The sequence below is a fragment of the Pocillopora damicornis genome, chromosome 2, assembly GCF_964200805.1.
Source record: "Pocillopora damicornis chromosome 2, jaPocDami1.2, whole genome shotgun sequence".
NCBI classification, from domain to species: Eukaryota; Metazoa; Cnidaria; class Anthozoa; order Scleractinia; family Pocilloporidae; genus Pocillopora; species Pocillopora damicornis.
Window position 1 is genome coordinate 16,276,818 of NC_142671.1, and position 19,773 is coordinate 16,296,590.

At 36.8% G+C, this 19,773-nt stretch overlaps 2 protein-coding genes and 1 long non-coding RNA gene across 9 annotated transcripts; 1 reads left to right on the forward strand and 2 right to left on the reverse strand.

Moving 5' to 3' along the window:
• Nucleotides 1-1,647: 1,647 nt before the first annotated feature.
• On the reverse strand, nucleotides 1,648-7,500 carry LOC113676380 (G protein-coupled receptor 83). 7 transcript variants are annotated; one of them, XM_027193034.2, is made up of 2 exons: nucleotides 7,446-7,500; nucleotides 1,648-3,522 (listed from the first exon to the last, which is right to left on the reverse strand). In XM_027193034.2, exon 2 carries the CDS (start codon nucleotides 3,503-3,505, stop codon nucleotides 2,375-2,377), a length of 1,131 nt encoding a protein of 376 aa, XP_027048835.2. In that variant the 5' UTR covers nucleotides 3,506-3,522; nucleotides 7,446-7,500; the 3' UTR covers nucleotides 1,648-2,374. The 7 variants fall into 7 exon arrangements, with proteins under 7 accessions (XP_027048835.2, XP_089052950.1, XP_089052951.1 ...); XM_089196824.1 differs by lacking the exon at nucleotides 7,446-7,500 and adding an exon at nucleotides 6,441-6,662; XM_089196825.1 differs by lacking the exon at nucleotides 7,446-7,500 and adding an exon at nucleotides 5,226-5,374.
• Nucleotides 7,501-10,069: 2,569 nt separating this feature from the next.
• LOC113676430 (uncharacterized) lies at nucleotides 10,070-13,304 on the forward strand. Its single transcript, XR_016183776.1, has 3 exons — nucleotides 10,070-10,309; nucleotides 11,386-11,426; nucleotides 12,119-13,304. It is a non-coding gene; the product is annotated as an uncharacterized LOC113676430 (long non-coding RNA).
• A 605-nt stretch (nucleotides 13,305-13,909) lies between these two features.
• Nucleotides 13,910-16,469, reverse strand: LOC113676432 (uncharacterized). The gene is made up of 4 exons (XM_027193089.2): nucleotides 15,783-16,469; nucleotides 15,321-15,477; nucleotides 14,934-14,969; nucleotides 13,910-14,334 (listed from the first exon to the last, which is right to left on the reverse strand). Exons 1-4 carry the CDS (start codon nucleotides 15,951-15,953, stop codon nucleotides 14,069-14,071), a joined length of 630 nt encoding a protein of 209 aa, XP_027048890.2. The 5' UTR covers nucleotides 15,954-16,469; the 3' UTR covers nucleotides 13,910-14,068.
• Nucleotides 16,470-19,773: the final 3,304 nt, after the last annotated feature.

The window sequence follows — 19,773 nt, forward strand, 5'->3', positions numbered from 1 at the left end:
GACATTATAGGTGATTTAAACCGGTTCTTTCTCAGCTCGTTCCACTGGCGAACTTGTAAATCAGTAATATCCTTTAACGTGGTTACACCGTCACGGTAAATTTTGCCTTTTTCTCTCACTATATTAACCAAAACTTTATGTCACTTTATGTAATAAGCTCAGTTATGCACGCATTCTGGTTGGTTCTCACTTATGATCTATTGGAGGACAGACGTAAAGATGACGTCATAATTCTTTATTATATAAAACAAATAGATTCCAAGCTGCCGTGCTTCTGTTCAGTAATAGATCACAGAGGACGTCAAAATTTGGTAAGAACAAAAAAGTGGCACACGAGGCGCAGTCGAATGTGTCATCCAATCATCCAATGGTGTCAACGGAATAAAAAAAAGTAAGATTAGAAATGCCACTCAAACGATTGAACAAATTACAGTAGCGATCTTTATGTTCATAGGCTCTTTTAGTTTTTTCGTTAAATAGTTGAAACCTGCAAAAATGCTACGAGAAATATTTGTATAGGCCATCAGTGCTAAACTACTCTACCTTGATCTTCGCACAGAAACTCCAAAGTTTACAAACGACTTGACAATAATTTAAAAGTGTCAAGATTGCATGCATGAAAAGGTATTTAAGCACGCACTTCAGTAGCGCTACAATTATGAAGTGCTAAGGTAAGTTTGAGTTTAAAGTGTAACTCGGACACCAAACTTCAAGTTGCCCTGGCACTTTTAGTGATACGCGTTTTCCTTTTTAAAAAATCAGGCCATCTTCTCCGCTGAGCTGATGCAACTCTTAACTTCAGCACTTAAACTGAAACAGCGCAAATAATGCGACGTAGTTTAAAAATAACAAAAAATAGCAATTTTTAACTGTTCAAAAACCTTTCCTGGCTATGAGTTGCAGCTTTGACTAAATCGATCTTGAGGTTTGCGCTTTCAAGTGATGACCTAAGGAGTTAAACTTGTGTACAATCGTATTCCCATTGGTGAGTGGCCACTTCGCAAATAGTTGAAGCTAGTATAAAACACTTTTCAAAGTATACTATCCAATAATTATATTGATAATAATAATGATTCTGATGATAATGATAATTATCATTATTATTATCATTATTGTTATCATTACAGGGCGATAGGATGGAAATTGAAAAGATGGTGAACAGGAAAAAATCCTGTAATCTCGGTAGTAATAGGAGAGTCTTTCATAGATTTTCATTACTCGAAGCCGCAAATATCTCGCGGAAAGTGAGTTGATCTGAGGTCATGGAGATCTGATGGATAGGCAATAGTATGGAAGACCCGTTATCGAAGCTAAGAATGTAAACCTGTTAGGACTATAAAAATACTGATTATGATAATATTAATAATAATAAAATAATTAACATAATAGTAATCATGATGATGATGATAATAATAATAATAATAATAACAATAACAATAATAATATAAATGGGCAAAGGGTATGATAAGCAAGGGCTTCAGCCCACCACAGGAAGTTGGACGCTCCCACCCTCCTTAGTCTGGGGTAACACCTTTAGTAAGTGCTAGCAACCCTTAACCACCCTTAGGCTTGTTAGGGTTACAACTACTTTGAGCGAATGAATCATGCCGCATCGCTCGTTGCGCGGATTAACAAGGAATACATGCCTCACTGAGGAATAATAATTTATTTAACACTTGTAGTGCACATGCTGAACTCACAAAACAGAACTATATCTATACCCCTATAACACCGGCTTTTTTATCTTTAAAACCTTTTGGTTTATTGACACGGAAGTTCTATTTTTTGCCTGCACGCAAACTACAGTAATGTTTGATTAACATATAAACTATGTAGTTTTATTATGAAGGGCATTTTGTATTTCTAGTTATACGGTATCATACACAACTAACTTACTTTACTTTCGAAGTGCTTCTTTCCCAGTCTGTCCTTTATGTATTAGCTAATTGATCTTAATTCAGTTCTAATAGGTTTCCACCCCCGTTGGACCAGTGGATGACAATGGATCCTTTTGATTTCTTGCATTTACCAGCACCATGCACTTCATTTTATTTATCAAGGACCATCAGATTTCGGACTCCCAAAAGGAAGCGTTTATCTGGGATTTTTGAGGACTTGCAAAGTGCTTGGGAATGTGATATCACGCTGCATCGAGTGATGGTGCTGTTAATCTTATTCTTTAATATTATTTTTCTTTAATATTCTTATTCAATAATAAGTAATAAGTAATAATAATAATAATAATAATAAGTAATCCTATAGTGAACTACAATTCAATGAAAACGTCTTCATAGTCCTCATCATTCTGATGTAATGAGAAGCACTTGAGGACTTTCTAAATTATCTTGAAAAGTACATTTAACAGCTTTCCCTCTCACAATCTGGTATCCAAACTGATTGTACTGATGTTGACGGGAGATCGAGATTGAGCGATTTCTCGGGAACCCGCCAACTCAACATTTGTAATCAAACTTGGCTGTGACGAGGTTCTTGACTGAGTTTTCTTAAAAGGGCCTCTTTTTCTTAAATAGTAAAAGATTCCTTTCACTTCACTTCGCAGATTTTCGCTAAAGGCAATGAATAGCCAGGGATGAATTGCTGCATTGGCATGCGCAAACCAGAAAAACAGCCCATGGACAACTATGGGAATATTATCGTAAATGTCGCCATAAAAGATTGTCATTATGTGGGCGACATGTGCAGGAAGCCAGCAAATGGCGAACACGGCAACTGCCATAAGTAACATCTTAATGATTGCATTGCGCTTCTTCTTTTGCCTGGTATACGCTTCTTGATTGACAGTTCCAGGTGGTCTTTGTTTCCACAGGAAGTATGCAATTGACGAGTACAAGACCGCCATTATAAAAAGTGGTATTGCATAAGTGAGGACGACTTTACCGATCATATCTGCTTCCTCGAAAATTTGTGCGAGCTCTTTGTTTTCGTGCCATTCAGTGGTACACTCGGCAGACTCACCTTCCTCTATCAATTTATGTTTGTGAAGTTCCCCACTAAATATCAAGCTTGCAAGCAACCACACGATGACTATAGAGCGCACCACCGATCGAGGTGATAACGGCCTTCTTCGGATACACACGATAGCCAAATACCGGTCAGCGGCAATGACAGTGAGAGTCCAGATGGACACACAGATGGAGACGACAGACAGGAAAGGAGTGAGTTTGCATAGGATGGACCCTACAACCCCTGATATCCAGCAGTCTCCACAGAAGAAAACTGGCAACGTGAAGGCAGTGGAAGTTGTCACATCCAGGAGATCAGCAACAGCCGTGTTGAAGAGAAGCCAGTTAAATGCGTTCTTTCGAATGTTGTTGCGGGTGCGCACGAGATGTATGATAAGCGAGTTTCCCACCAGCGAAAACAGACAAATAAAGGCGTATGCACCGATCATAATTACTCTATCGACCTCTTTCAAGTTTTCGCCGTGCCCATCATCGAATTCTTCTTCGACAAGAGTGGTGTTAGAATGACTTGTATTATTCATGGCTTTCAGTTGACAACCTAGGAAAAAAAGGGATGTCTTGAATTTTGTGATCAGCTTGTTACGTAACCAATCTCATGATAATTATAATAATTAATCATAACTTATGGAAAAGAATATTCGAATGGCCCCTTAGATTGCTTTCCAATTTGGTCGAGTTGTTCCAGGTACCACCCACCCTCAGTACTGGATGTTTTCCACAATGTGATACCCTGTATTCACAAATCCAGGCTGTTGCACAGCGTCCTCAATCAACTGAATGGAATGAAGCCTATAATAAGTTGAGGTTATCGAGCGGATTATTTCTTCCAGTATATAATCTCTGGGCTAAATACAAATCTTTTTTCATAGTCCATAAAAAATTGCGAAAAACAATTTGGCAAACATCGAGCCATCCTGACCAAAGAAACTTGGCAACTAAAGCTTATTCTTATGTACGAACAGAATGACACATCAATTAGTGGGTTAGATACATCTGTCCATTTCCCTCAGCGTAGCTGATAGAAAGATTTGGCATGGTAGATTTTCGTTCCATTTAAATGCTCAGAGCTGGATACAGTTGCATTCAATATGGCTAAAGAGAATCTCAGAAGGGAATAGAACTCTTTAACTCCAAAGATCGCATTAGTAATTCTCACAGTCTGCCTTTCCATTCATATACTGGTAGTTCGAAGAATTAAGTATTGGATCAACTACTTACCCCTTAGTTTATTTTTTTTTTACTCTCATCTCCTTTCTGCTTGATATTGTATTGATATTGATGGGAGAAATTCTGTCCTGGTCAATCCTGGGAGTTAAAGGGTTCAGGGACTCACCACTAAAACTGCTTAAAATAACTGCTGAATACGTTAGCCTATTATTTCATTCCACAAAATAACGTTTTTCTATGTTTTTAGTGATGTTGTGAAACCGACTGACAGGCTTTATCAAATATCATTACAACAGAAACACTCTGCCGTGTACTTACATCACAATCAAAGCTCACTTTTTGTACTGGCTATGCGGTACTTAGGCTGAAACCGTGCTAAATTTACGTTTGTTTGCTAATTGGAAAAATTTCGCCAGATTGATTTCCATCACGGTTTTCGTTTGAAGAAAAACTCACCATTATGGTTCAGTCTTCGCCTAGAGAAGGGTACAATTGTTGTTCAGGTAATAATTATGACGATGGAGGCTTTGACTTTCTTATTTGAACTTATTTTACGACTTCCTATTAATTTAAGGGAGGTCCTGGCTTCCTTACTGAAACTAAGATAAAACGGTTTCCGAACAATTAACACAACATGTTAATTTCATGAATTCCACTTAATGCAATAGTCTTATATCAATAATATCACCTGAAGGCAAGGTAAACAATTTTAATGTCTGAACCAGAATTTTCCTCAAGAACTGAAGTTAAAAGGACCCTACTGTTTTGTTGGTAGTATTTTTATCCCTGTCATCTCGTGGCTTGTTAACCTGACTCGTAAAATGCATTCACTCGATAGATTTTCCTTTTTCCTTTTCTATTCTGGGTGAAAAGATTGGTTTCTCCTACCTCTCTTTTTTGAGTAAAATACCGCGTAATGGCGTGCTTCCGAAGCCTAAAGCTCCAGCAAAACTAATTTATTATAAGTCTAGTAGATGCAGTTTCTTCCAGAAAAAACCAATACCTTACATAGAAGAAAGGATGTTAAACTTTAAATATATTCGGCGCAATCGAGCATGTTGAATTCAGAAGTACCTTTGTTTCCTGAAACTTTCCATCAAGACACTCTCTCAAACGATCTCAAAAAACGTGGCGTAAACGGAAATAGAGATTTGCTATATCAATTGATATGTTCCTCTGCAATCCTTCTGATGATTGCCTTTGTGTTGAGCAGCAAACATCGCTATCGGCTGACATCTTAACATTATTAAAAGGCAAAATTTGCATTTCTATTTCATTTGTCGGGTAGCTTCAAAGAATTCGAACCCACAGTATGCGGCGAAAAATCTTTATCAATTCAACGATAATCTCAGCTGAGGAAGGAAAGAGCACGTTTAATTTTACTTATTTTACTTACGTAACAGATATTTTTATCTAATCTTTGAGGATCAGTTTTAACTGTTAGAAATGTTTAATAGTAATAGAAGCAAATTGGTTTAAATAGTATGCAAAGAAAAAATATTATCGCACTGGGAAGTGTTTAATTAGCAAACAGAAGAGTTCTTTTGAACGCCCAAAAACGTATGCCCCCACTGAAGAAGGAAAAGGACGTGCTGTCGGCTTCCTTTATCGGTATTGAAAAATAAAGTGAGTTCCTGCATAAACTTAACTTAAATCTTCCAAAATTTAATAAACCGGATGCTAGAAGGAGGCCTTACGGCCGTTTTACGACTTTTCACGAAACAACAAACAGATTAAACCAGAATTAAAGACGGTGAAATGAACAACAGGCAATTTATAACACCGCAATAGAATGAAGTGAAAGTGGAGCGTGATCCTAAAAAGATTCTTTAATTTAAGTGTTCACTGATTTTTGAAGATTTAGAGGAACAATCTTTGATCACCTTCTGATACTCATTTACCTATCGGCTATCCAAACTGATTGGACTAATGTCGATGAGAGATCAAGAATTAGCGATTTCTCTGGAACCTGCCAATTCAACACTTATAATCAAACTTGGCTGAAGCGAAGTCCTTAACTGAGGTTTCTTGAAAATGCCTCTTTTTCTTATTTGTTAAAGATACCTTTTTACTCTCTATGGGCGTATGAGTGAGGAACGATGTTTTATACCGAAGATAGCCTGGAAGTAGCATTTTTTAAGGGTAACTTCCTAAATTTTGCCTTGAAATTACACTATAGATTCAGATCGGTAAAGCATATGCAGCCTTACCTTTAACAAAAAAAGCTGCCGAAGTAATACAAAATACAATTACAGGAAAATGAGGTGAGCACTACGCAGCTTTACTTACCACCTGTGACATTGAAAAGAGTCAGTTTTCTGTCTTTTCTACAATGGTCGTAATCATGATGAAAATTCCTCCATATTGATAATATAATTGATCCTCAAGAAGTTGACGTTTTCCTTGACATCCTGTTGACTAATCAGTCACATAGCATCCACCTCATGCTGATCGCTTTCTGTTCGAAGACACAACCTTGAAAAAGGTTGTCTTCTCCTCATTCTTCGAAATGAATCAGCAATACACGTAGCAGAGGACATAAAATTTTTTAAATGATTTTCGAATCACTCGGGTGTTTTAATAAACGCTCAATATGATATCAACTGCGCTGAAGAACTGTGGCGCTTATTTATCTTGATCGATAGTACATTTGACGATTGATTTGTTCTCAAGGTACATTATTGTTACACGCTCACCAAGTTTTTCTTTGTGAGGGATGCTTGAGGTAAGACCGCAAGCGACTCTTATTTCTCTCCTAAGTGCTCCTTTTAAGTTATGTCTTCTAATTTTTTTAATGCGTTTTTTCTCGGAAATGGAAAGTTGAGATTATGAATACATGCGTGCAAGCCATATTTGCTTTACCATGGCGTCGAGTTGGCCTTGTAGAATCAAGCCAATACGACCACTTCAACGGCGTCTTCGCTTCTGTTTTCAATAAAGTCCATACATTTTTTGAAAGAAAACTAATATGGGATCATTGTGTATGCTATAGCAGAGCTATTTATTCCATTTGGACAAATGTACCCTTAGCAAAGTTATTTTTTCGCACGGTAGATTGATAAGTGTAGCGCAGCAGAATCTTTGCCGTGCTGTGCATGGGTTCGAAGGCGATCAACGTTTCCTCTGGCTTCCCATTTATTGCAAATTTGAGGGGGTTTCCTAATGTAGTAGCCGCAAATTTGAAATACGCATTTTTACCACTACTCGCAAATTAGTGTACAAGGAGTCATTCTTTTTTAAAGAGAATTAATAAACCTCAAAATTTTTAGCTTTAAATTTTCGGAGCTGACTTACCTTGAAGATGGGATTAGACTGCTGTTTGGCTGTTGCTGTTCATTTCTTTATGTTTGCTTTTAATAGCTAGAGCGCTTTAAGTAGATTTGTCATTTGTCATTTGTCATTTTGCAATGTAATGAGTACATTTATGGTGTTCTTTCAAACGAGATGTTTACCGGCAAAAGTAAATGTTTTTCAAAGTCTACAAGTTTTTTCATAAAACCGTCCAATTTTGTAATTATACTCGTGGGTTAAGGTTTTTGAAGATAAATTCTAATCCAATGGGCGACATAAAGGCCGCAGAAAGACAAGGAATCGCTTCCGCCCTGCATTTATCTTTCCGTATGCTTCTTTAAAAGTTTTCCTCGTAGGAGTTTGGAAAGATTGAAAAAACCATTTCTACAGATAATATAATTTATTTCCTCAGCCCTCTTTTGCTGTCATAACATTGCAAAGAGTAAATTTTTAATTCCGCTGAAATCTATTGTAGTTTTATTTAGCCCGTACTGCTCTCTCTATTTAGAGCTATTTTCATACAGAGTGGAGATTTTCTTGTCCAGAACGAACAAATATCCCGGAGACCGCTCTCTTTGATCGTGGTCATCATTGTTAGGCACGAAAGCCGTTGAAAGAGGTGCTCGAGATTTTCCAGAAACATCCAACATACATGCTTGGTGTTGCTCGACTAAGAAGTTTCTCCGGCGAAAGCGCTATTAGAAGTCATTTTCCTCTAAAGACATCCAATTCGATTAAACTCTAAATATCTGCTCATACGTCAAAGATAATTTTGCTTCTATTTTTCTTCAATTTTCCTTCAATTTTAATGTTAATGTATGGCCAGCACCCCAGTGTTTTAAACTTAATTTAGGAAGTAAAACCCTGTGTCCGAAGGAAGAAACAGCAAAAACCAGCTGAATCAGATGTTGAAATAAAATTCAGTTCCAATGTGAGCATTTTACATAAAAGTACAGGGAATATCCAACTATTCAAAGGTTTTTTTTTTTTTTTTTTTTTTTTGGGGGGGGGGGACACGTTGAGGAGTAAAACAAGAACCTGAAAGGATCGGTTCATTACACATATGGGAAGTCTTGTTGTACATAAGCTGAGTCTAGACTTATGTTCTACTCTGCCTAACTCTTGGTCTGGTGGTGTTATATAGAGAATAACACATGGGCACATGTAGATATGGAATTTCTCTTCGAGTGTTTAAGTCAATAGCCCTTTACTGACAAGAAAAATCAACTTTATTAATGAATGAAACTAAAAGGATCAACAATCCCTGGATACAAATCGTAAAGTACGTTGACGCACTCTAGATGAAAACATGCGTTGAATCACAACAAAAACAAACAATAGGCCTAATTTTCAATGTACAAAATTCTCAGTTATTGAGTTGGTCCTTACCGACAGAAGAAATCTTTCAGGTACACGGCCAAAATCGACCTGTGGCAAATCTTCTAGCTGTCGATTTTTTGTTCTCAGCTGTGAAAAAATGAAATGACCAAAGCCATTGAATACGAAACTTTCGGTTTTTCTTTTTTGTATTTTGTGTTTTCCCCCTTCTAGGAAAGTTTGAACTTCACTGTCTCTAAGTGGAACGGATTTTTTAGTGTTTTAGCAGCCATAATCCGAAAAGATTCGACAAACGACCATGGATTGATAATGGTGAAAGGTTTACCGTTCATTCATCAACCTGACGAAAAAAATGCTACAGGTTCATACATTTAAGTTGTAGATTTGTTGGGTTCAGTACATCGTGTCGCACCAGGTTGCACTAGGTCGACTTGGAGTCACTACGCGAACGGATTAAACCGTACCAAGTGTACTGCGATGTTCTACAACAAATTTGGAAATAATTTGTGAGCAGTGCAATGAGCTATTCTGCCGTCTATGTGGAACATTAAGGAGACCCGAAAAGAAAAATGATCCAGAGGCAGATGCCTCTGGATCAAGCTCTCGTAAAATCCGCGTGACCATCATGTCTCAAGGAACAGCAATATTGTGGTTTCTTATATACCAAGCCTTTCACTCAACAAAAGGAGCACTGTGATTGGTTGATTCTTGGTCACGTGTCCCTGATAAAATTCAAATTGTATCCCGACCGGGATACAATTGCACGGTTATTGCCTGTGCGCCAAATAAAACAGCATATGTTTTGCCATATGATTGTTTATACTCTTAATGTATGATTCAGAGGGAAACAGTTAGTTTTGTTTTCCCTCGAGTCCTGATGTCTTGCTCGACTTCGTCTCGAAGGAGTTGCTACATGCTCCTTTTTGTCAAAGAAAAAATACCTTACTTGCAAAAAGTAATTGAGAAAATTTAGTTCACCATATTTGGGACGAAAAAGTGACCCTTACATGATAATGTTTTGATAATTAATGAGACTGTGAGCAGTTCCTTTTTCATCCACCTGCTAACAGATGATTCAGAAGTCTTCTATTGCTTTTTATAGAAAATTAAAGGACTCTTTAATCTACGAATGGTTTTAACAGACTTCTGCTAATTTTTTGCCGAGAAATATACCTAAATTGCCGGTTCATTTCACATTCAAATTGCTGGCACACAATCAGTGCACGCAAATGAGCCGGAAATTTTGACAAGTTCTTTTCTGTATTTTTACAATTACTTATAAGACTCGTATGCAAACTTAGCTTGTTTGTTGTTCAGCATCATAATCAGTACCGCCAAATATCAATGACGTTAAGAAGATCGAAACGTGGTTAACTTCCATCGTTTAAACATGCGTAGTTAACACGTTTACTCAATCTAACAGATTACCAATCGGCCTCTGATTCAGGTGATTTCTGTGAGTAGTTTTTGAACGCCATCCTTACTGTTTTCGCTAATTGTCGAACGCCACAGAGCATTCCATGATTCTGGTAAGAATATTTTCTTAGCTTTTGAATTGGGATTTGCTTTTGAATGGAAACTTTCTTGCAGCATTTTGTGTTAAAGATAGTTACATCTTAATTTTGAACAGTTTTGTGTTGCGTGTGTGTGGATGTGCATTTGTGTATGGGTTGAAAACTTATTTATTTCATGTGACGCTGTCTAAGGTACCTTCAAGTCAAACAATAATAGATTACAATGATGACCATTTATTTACGGAAGTCTTACATACAGATTCCGCATCAAATAAGATATAGCTCACTTGAATCAGTCAAATTACAAAGCTTAGCGCCTTTCTGGAGTTGAGATGTCTCCGCCACCAAACTCACCAGCCAGGTGTTAATCTCTTCTTCAAGAATTGAATTAATTTTTTTTCGCTTTTAATTTAGTAATGACGACAAAAGAAAGATCTTAACAATTGTATATACTTAATTTGGCAGTTTTCGTATCTTGCAAATCGCTGCGTCGAGATGGAGTCATGAAAACCTCGAAGTTGTCTCACAGATCATCACCTTAATCAGTTATGATAACACACCCTTAGAGTAACTTGTCTCTCAGAAATCAAACAGAAGAGTCTATAATAAGGTTAAGTTTAGTTTATGAACGCATGTATTTTAATGAACAACGTGGTTTTAATATTCTGTCTCTCGACTTGAGGATATTGTTTACAGATAATACAATAAAGTCGGAGCATATAAGCAAAGCAATCTTCCCAAGATCCTACCTCAATTTTCTTTGCTTTGATCACTGAACAACCGATAATCGAGAAGAACAGCCGTGTCAAAACGTTGAATAAAAATATGAAAGCTTCACCTGATAAGGAATAATTGATCATTTTACCTTTAGCAAATAGTTGTAGCTTGTTACCTGAGACCATGGAAACCCACGATGAGAATTAGTTTTGGGTTTTTACAGCTTGGTTTGTCTCACCTAATTATAATGGCAATCGTATGAATCAAATGAAACTGAGCTTTGTAATAACAATAAAACAAAGACGTCTGGCCAGTATATCAAATTTTTTTTGAATATATTACTTGGTCTGTTTGCATTATATTTTCATCAACAGCGCATGAAACTTCTCCAATCTTGTGCTTGTACTTGCTAGAGGTAAATGATTTTGTTTTTTTGTGTAGGAAGATATTCAGTTAACCAATTGCACATATCGAGAAAGAAAACTATGATTTTAAGGATATGGTTTAGAGACAATGGTTATTATGCATGTTTCAAACTTTGGCGCTCACATTTGATAGCGCCGGAAATTAACCTTGTCACAATCTTGGAAGTGACTAGGAAGCAATTTCTCCGTTCTATATCAACATATTGTCAAGCAAGAGGATGATAACGAAACAAAAAATCAGGGTAAATTGTTTGGGTCAAAAGCAAACTCACAGAGTTAGCAATTCTACGAAATGTTATCGCATACAGTAAACAGAAACAGTTTCAACAATTAAACCTATATTCCTCGTGGCCGAGGAATATATCACCCTGAAGACAGAATTAAGAGCGAAAACTGAAACAAGAAATCTGCTGTGAAAATCAATTTACACAGCGTATATTTTTTTGCATTGTTATGATAATATTTTATCACTTTTGTTTCTTTTCAGTTAAATTATAATCATTTCGTTTCGCCAGTATTGCATTGATTATGTTAGAGTAAAAGTCAGAGAACTTTCAATATGGTTTGCCTGCTACGTGTTATCATTTATGCGAGGGAATCCTTAGCATGTCAACTTATTTACGCTCACCCTTTGTTACAAAGAATATATATAAATATATGTCGACTGTTTTTCCGATTACAGGTATGAACCGTTCAAACAACAACGAAGGCAGCCCGTCCTTAACCCTTTTACGCTGTAACTGTGGTCTGTTTTGCCCAAGTCTCTACACTAAAGTATCTCTTACAATTGCCTATGTTGTCTTACTAATAACAGCGAGTATAGGAAACATCCTAGTTTTTTTACTTCTGCGTAGATGCAAAAGTACAGCTCAAATGACCTTTAACTATCTTATCATGAATATGGCCGTTGGAGATATTATTGGAGTCTTCAGCTCAGCAATATTAGCAGTTTCCTTCACTTTTGTTGGTCATCATTGGATTTCAGGCCTATTTGGAGAAGTTCTCTGCAAAATGGTTCCTTTTGTTCTCACTCTGTCTATTTATTTGTCAATATGGACCTTAGTGGTTATGTCTGTGGATCGATACTTTTCAATTTCTCATTCTTCCAAGAAACCAATGAGTAGAAAAGTAGTAAAAAGAAGCATCGTCTCAGTCTGGTTCATCGCTGCCATGGCTGCCTCTCCATACCTATATAAGATGCAATTAAGAGAGACAAGTGATAAATCTGAGTGTCGTTCTCTTTGGAGTGAAGATCTTGAAAGGCATTTATTTATGAGTAGAGGTGAAGAGATCGTCAAGTTTGTTTTAACGTACGTTATTCCTTTATTTGTAATAGGGACAATGAATATCATAATCGGCCGTACTCTAAGTAGCTTGAAACCAATCAATGACTGTAAAATACAAGCGAAGAGAGCCAAACGCAATCGAAAGATTTACAAACTTTTAGTTTCAATTGTTTCGTTATTCGCCTTTTGTTGGGTATTTGCCCATGTAAACCATCTTTTGTCTGCTTTCGATATTGTTACCTATTGCAATCTTCCCGCTGCTGTTCCCTTTTTCTTCTTCTGGATTTCTCATTTAAATGCAGCTGGTAATCCCATAATATATGCTGTATTCAATAGAAGCCTTCAAAAAGGGTTCAGGAAAACAAGGAAGAAAGGAGGTAGAAGGAGTTCATCCAAAAGAAAAGTATGAAACATGCAGCCGTCAAAGAGGAGTTCCTTGTAGGGGTTTAAAGAACTCTGGTTCGTAAAAAGTCTTTAAAATCAAGTGCAAAAAAAGAGGTGAATAGCTTGATAATAATGAAAAGTAAGCTATGAGTATGCTATTATATATAGCATACTCATAATAAATAGCTTTTTGCATTTTCACTCTAATTTAGTGATGCTATGATATCTGACAGCAATTAACAACGTTAAGAGTACATATCTTGGGAAACCAACTCTCTCTCGCAGCTCCTATCTTTGTTACTCGTCATTCGTGATCTTAGTCAAACTTTACTACAAATCTTCTTCTCACAATCACCGTTTTTACGATGTGAATACCAGTTTCAATCTTTAACCTTTAACCCTAGTGGAGGCCTACTTTCTCCTGTCTAAGAAAAGGCTCATTTCTTGCTTCTCTGTCCAGGAATACTTATAGTTGCGACGAAGAATTCCCTTCTATTTTTGTTCATTATGTTCATTTTTTTGAGGCTGTGAGATTCGTTTTCTGAGTACTCCAGAGATTCGTGGGGCTAAAATATTAATTGAGCACTTAAATTGTCACCCACTTCCCCATTTTCAGCCACACAAATGAATTGTTGTCCTTGAAAAAGAAAAACATGGAAAGTTGATTAAACAAATTAAAACCAGTTTTTGCATCTCAGATCAAAAGTGTATGCGTGGTACCGAAAAACACCTTGCTGGAGAAAATCTGCACCCTGGACATCCAACCAAAAGCAACTTCACAACGCTAAGAGAGAACAAAAAAACCGCTCCATTTTTACTGCACATCGCCTCACTTCTTTAACTTTAATAACAACTGTTTCCCAAATTTTTTAGATATTCTTAATATTTTGCTGTATTAGATTGAATCCGTATTTAAATTACAGATAAACGTGTAATATGAAATATTCTCCTGCCCTTTGAAGTTACTTTAACTCCATTTGGCTCACACATAAAGGTCTGTCATAATCATTTAGTAAGTGGATGACTCTTTTAGCTACCGTGTCAGCCATGCTGGCATAATGTTTAATTATCTTAGCTTGACAATCACTAAATTTGCTTTTTAAGTCGTAGCACTTGTTCAGTTTCTCTGCATCACCACAGATCTTGTGATCGTTCATCAACAAAGTCACATAATACAGCACGCACTGCTTGTGGACACTCACTGCACACTCTTCGAAACTGTCAAACTCTGTCAAAGAAAGGAGATGATTGCAAGAAAAAATTAAGAAAGATCAGGAAAGTGAACTTTGGTAGAATGATATATATTATGTGAGCTCATCATTTCGATAGCCTGATTTCATCATTTTTACATACATTTTGAATTTACAGGTGATTCCAGAAATCTGATTGGTTCTTAGCAGTGATGTTTGTTCAGACACCGAACCATTTTTTGCTTTGAATGAATTATTTTCTTTTTCGGGGGCCAATCATATGATGAAACACTTAAACACAACAGCTTATCTGATTGAAAGCTTCTTCCAAGTAACCCAAATTTCCGGATAATATTGTTACTGACCAAAACCCTACATTGGGGCGATTTCAGCGTTGGAAAAAGATTATAATCTCTTGACTAAATTAATTACCAAGGTGTATCAAATATTCCTGAATTGAAGACACTTTTATGAGTTAGCTAAAGGGTTTCCAACTTTATCCAGCTCGTCTTAAATCCTGCAAGGGCTTCCTTACATAATTCATGGAATTATCAGGAGTCTGCCTGACTTTATTGAAAGTAAAGTCATAAATAAGTTGTTTCGTTACCAAACTTTGTAACACAAATGAGCTCATTACCGACATCGTCCAGTTGGCGATGGGTTTTAGCGACATCTACAAGAGAGGAAAAATGAAAAGAGACAATGGCTACGTACAATCAAAATTCATGTCAAGTTGTTTCGTTGAAGTGTTTTTTAATAATTTAAAACAATAATAGGCAAAATGTTTCGACCTTGCACAAATGATGCCAGGTTTGAATCGTCATTAGGTGGTAGACTTTTTTACCGGAACCCAAAACTTAACATGCTGTACTTTTAATTCCAACTGATTCCTCCCAGAATTAAATTAGCTTTGAAATTAAAGGGTTTTTCAGATTTTTGTTTGGTTTTACGACATCCAATCGGAAACTGATAGGTAAACAGACCAATTAATCTATTCAAAACAATTGCTATAGTTTTAACCAACCTGTATCCTGCACCACCCTCTTGAGATTTTCGTATCTAATATCCTTGCAGATGTTTAAAGTCTTGTCCATCATAGCCATCTGCGCCATCCAATAACGGAACTTTTCAATCAGTTCGCCACCACAGTTAGGATTACTGGCAAGACATGTGACCATTTTCTGAGAGAAAAAGTGATAACTTTTAGGTAACTTCTTCTCATATCCAAGAAGCGCTAGTGTGTAGGTGACTACAAAATATTCATAGAACTTTTCAAAATAGAGCTTTAATTCTAACTGCCGTATGCGCCGACTTTTGCATAATATTTTGAAGACAGAAAGTAACGACGGTATGTAGAAAATAGAATGAAACAGAAGAGGGAAACAGAAAGAAAAATGAATAAAACGAATGAACAACTGGAATTTCAATAAATGAATGTTGATACTTTAGGCTTACAAAATATGCTGACGAAACTGACTTATCATACTTGCAATCTGTAGCAGTGACCCTCTTCTCCTTTAGAACTGCTTCTCAGAGCTTCTTGGTAAACTGCTTTACACCGATTTAACAAAACAATCTGACACTGTTCGGTATTTGTAGCTGCCACTATAACTAACATGATGAGCGAGCTAGGTATCATCCAATCCTGTTTAACCATCTTTTTAAGGATGGTGATATACACAGAAATGAGATCTATGGTTGAGATCTATGAAAAGAAAGATAATTAGAAAGAAATAACCAAACCAATGCCTTTGACAAGATTCAGATGAAGAATTCAGCCAAACTTTTGGTTGTTACAACCCTTGTCAACCCTTCCACCGGTAAGATCTTGATATGAATTCTTCTTCACATTGTCACTCATACTTTTCATGTTATTCCAGAACCAAGAAATTAACTTCACTTTACATCAAACTACGTCTGTATTTCGACATTCATCTTAATTCATAATCCCTCGCTGAAAAAAATTGTTTCGATTGTGCCGGCAGAAATTCCTCTTTGGTTGCTCTTGGCATTAAAAGGGTTGGTCCTCCTCATCCTGGAAAGCCTTCTTTCATCTTTAGCCTATGTCCTCCATTTTGAAGTCATCAAAATCATAGGTCTAGGCCGCCTTAGAAAGTCATTTGTAGGTGATAGCAAACGACTTAAATACTTTGACGCTGCTACAACTTTAGTCAGAAATTATATTCTTACGTGGGCTTTTCAAGAACCCCCTTCTTAGAAGCAATTTGAAACCAACTACATTTTATTTGAGTATTTCCAGGACTCTTATCGGCATTGTATTGGGAGTGCTGTTGACTATGTGTCAATTTTCAACCTTTCTGTCGGTGTAAGTGTCCATAGAACTTCTTGAGAGTTGTAATTCTCTCTTCAGCTCATGGTTAAACCCAATTTGTCGCGAAAGCTGGAACTATTTTGTCTGTCCGTCGATCAAGGCGAAGGATTATGGACTAAATTCTTTATCCATCGATATCGTAGATATTTCTATTTTTTATGCATATTGACAAAGGGAAGAGAATAAAACAACCTTTAAAAAAATTGTACTTGGCATTCAAAACTACTTTCTTGATAAACTCGAAAAGCCAAAAAAGCCAAAAGCCAAAAAAATCTTCATGTAATAATTGGTATCTTGCCTCAGCGCGTCAGAGCAAACTGCACATTTCCATTTGTGTTAAGAAAAGTTCCAATTTTTATACATTAGATACCAAAAGTTAAAAGATGGAACTATTTATGTTCATTCTAGGTAACAATCAAAGTTTATCAAAACAAAATTTCATGTTATCCACTGGAAGAGTCATTTTTCATGTCAGAATTAAATCTGCCGCATGATGACAAGTGTTCGAACGAGTGACATTGTTATAATTGCTACACCGTCTCTTACCTGTAACTTTGCTGCCCTCTACTGAAGAGATCTCTCTGCCCTTCAAAAAATATTCGACGAAGTGATTAATCAGGCAGGACCAAAAGCTCAAAGAATCTACCTAAGTTAAGATTCTTTTTAATTAAAATCTTAATCGTACAATTTGTGATAAAAGTTTGCGCAAGGGACCAGTTCCACTGTAAGGTTATAAAGGGTTTTGCGCCGATTTGCGACGGTAAACGGGATCTATTGGGGAGGCCGTGACAAGTTAATGAAAAATCGTCCCTGTTCCCAAAGGTGAAACAGAAAGTTCGGGTTTCTGCCCCTTTTCAAGCGTTCAAGATGTAAGGGTCCTTCTCCACAAAAAGGCGTCAATATTTGTTTCATTGTAACTATTGAATTTAAGAGCGAAATAAGTATCTCTTAATTAAATACAGATGCTCCTGATTGTTTGCTTTGTTTTGTTTTGTCTTTATAGAGAAAGTTCTGAAAGCGCTATTGCTTTTCACATTTTCATTTTGTAAGTCGAAATATAGTTTCCTCCTTTCCAGGTTAAACACGAAACCTGCCTTGTTTTCCTCGTTTTTCTTTTTTGTCCATGGGCAGAGTAGCGGAGAAATAAAGAAAATAAAAAAATAAATGTGATTTTCAATCAAAATTGCACGCAAATGGTGAAACTAAATAGTGATTTTAAGAAGGAAATTAAACCAAATAACAAAGCGAGCAAATGAGAACGATAAGAAATATGTAATAAAAATGAGCGGTGATTACTTCCGAGTATGTTGAGAGGGAGCGAATCGTCAACAGTTTATATAGAGTTGTTATTTTATCTTCGCTCAGTTCAAAAGGATGTTTTTGGTTCATAGAAAATAAAAATTACGAGGACAATTAAAAGCAATCATTAATGTTTCTACAACTGAAAACTGACTTTTCACTTTCTTCCGGAGTAACTTAAAGATTGACAGATAAAGAGGTTATTACTTTCATTTAGCTAGATTGCTGGTTTACTCAAAGTTCTCTTCCTTATTTTACAAAATTCATTATCTTGGCGATCGCGACCATTGTATGTGACATAATTCTTTCTTCTTGGACAAGGAGGGTCATTTTCAAAGCTTTTTACTCGCTTTGAAAAAATTTGATGCCGACAGAAACTTCTGCGCGAGGTACGCTTGAACTCTATAACATCATGAACGAGACTGAATTAGAGCTGACACCAGCTTTTTATCAGAAGAATTTAGAAAAGCTGAGCGAAGCCCGTAACTACTTTTTTCCAGTCGTCAATAAGGAAAGTAAGAAATGAATCGATCATAATTTAAATTAAACTTGAATAATGGTGATATGAGAAAGGAAAGAAGAACTAGCAACGAAGCGCTCTAGAGGACCCCACTAACTCAAAACGTATGCAAATTGTTTCATTGAGGTTTATGGACTTGGCTGTTTCCATTAACGCTAAAAAGAGCAGCTCACGTCAACAAATCGACCCCACGTTTTTAAGAAAAGTAGGTTTTCCTTTTTTCTGTGACAAGCGGTAAACACCATAGCCACAAAAAACAAGGTTGATTGGCTGTTGAAGAACCTGTATTGGTCTATAAAACCAGCAGTTTATGCAGGTGTTTGTAGATACAATAAAGTGTCAAGCACTGTACGAGGTACTGAACAAATATCCTCGTTAGCATACGAGCGCCATGCTGAGAAAATCTGCACTCTCATTGGTAACGTGGCAATCATTTGCAGACCGACAGAAGAGCCGTTTTCACGTTCCTACTTTTATGCACTGATTATTACTTTTGATGGAAAAGCAAATGGACCGTTAAATTTTCATATCCTACACGTTTAAACGTGGAGGGCCTTTTTCTGAATCCCACGTTTTTCTCGGAATCTCGACTACTGAATTGATGTTCTTCCTTAAGGCTTGTAGCACACGCGATATGAATCCCACTGAAGAGTTATTCTTTACCTTTTGTTGGTAGTTGATGGTGTGTGTTTTTTATAAAAAAAAAAAAAAAAAGAGTACGATGGAATTACAGACATTGTCGTTCTTCCGTATCCAATTTTCTTGGGAATAACTGCGTCCCGAATGTTGACAAAAGTTGGCTTTTGACTTGCGCCCTCGTTATTCAGATATCAACTATGCTTACCTTAAACAATAGAAAAGTCCTACGGGTTGGCAAGTGAAGAAAAATTTTCTTCCCAGCTATTATTTGGAGAATATACCGATTCTATTTCGCTTAATACGAATTTCGTGTTTTTCTTGTCAGCTCTTAAGGTATTTCGCTCACTCAGTATCGTCCGACAGGGAAAAACGGGAGTAAACGATCAGCTGACGTAAGAGAGAAATCAATGTTGTTCGGCTAACATCCGGGATCCCGATCGAGAAAAATGTAAGCGCTTTTCAATGATTTAGTGGTAATATGTAATGCTGACCACACATGAATTAGCCTTTTTATTTGTTGCGATGCTCAGTAGAATTAAAATACTGCTCAAAGGCAATCACAAAACTGCCACGGCGAATCTAATGTTGTGGCCGGTCGCAGATCGCGGGTCGCGGGTAAATTGTCGCGGGTCGCGAGTAAAGCTAACGTGGTGAACTCAAGCGAAGTTTTTTGGATCAAGCTGACGG

Excerpts from the sequence above, each read along its gene's own strand:
- LOC113676380 (XM_027193034.2), bottom strand. The coding sequence starts at position 3,505 with ATGAATAATACAAGTCATTCTAACACCACTCTTGTCGAAGAAGAATTC.
- LOC113676432 (XM_027193089.2), bottom strand. The coding sequence starts at position 15,953 with ATGGTTAAACAGGATTGGATGATACCTAGCTCGCTCATCATGTTAGTT. Across the intron at positions 15,478-15,782 it reads GTCACTGCTACAGATTGCAA|AAAATGGTCACATGTCTTGC; the intron begins GTATGATAAGTC and ends TTTTTCTCTCAG. Across the intron at positions 14,335-14,933 it reads TCGCCAACTGGACGATGTCG|AGTTTGACAGTTTCGAAGAG; the intron begins GTAATGAGCTCA and ends TTTCTTTGACAG.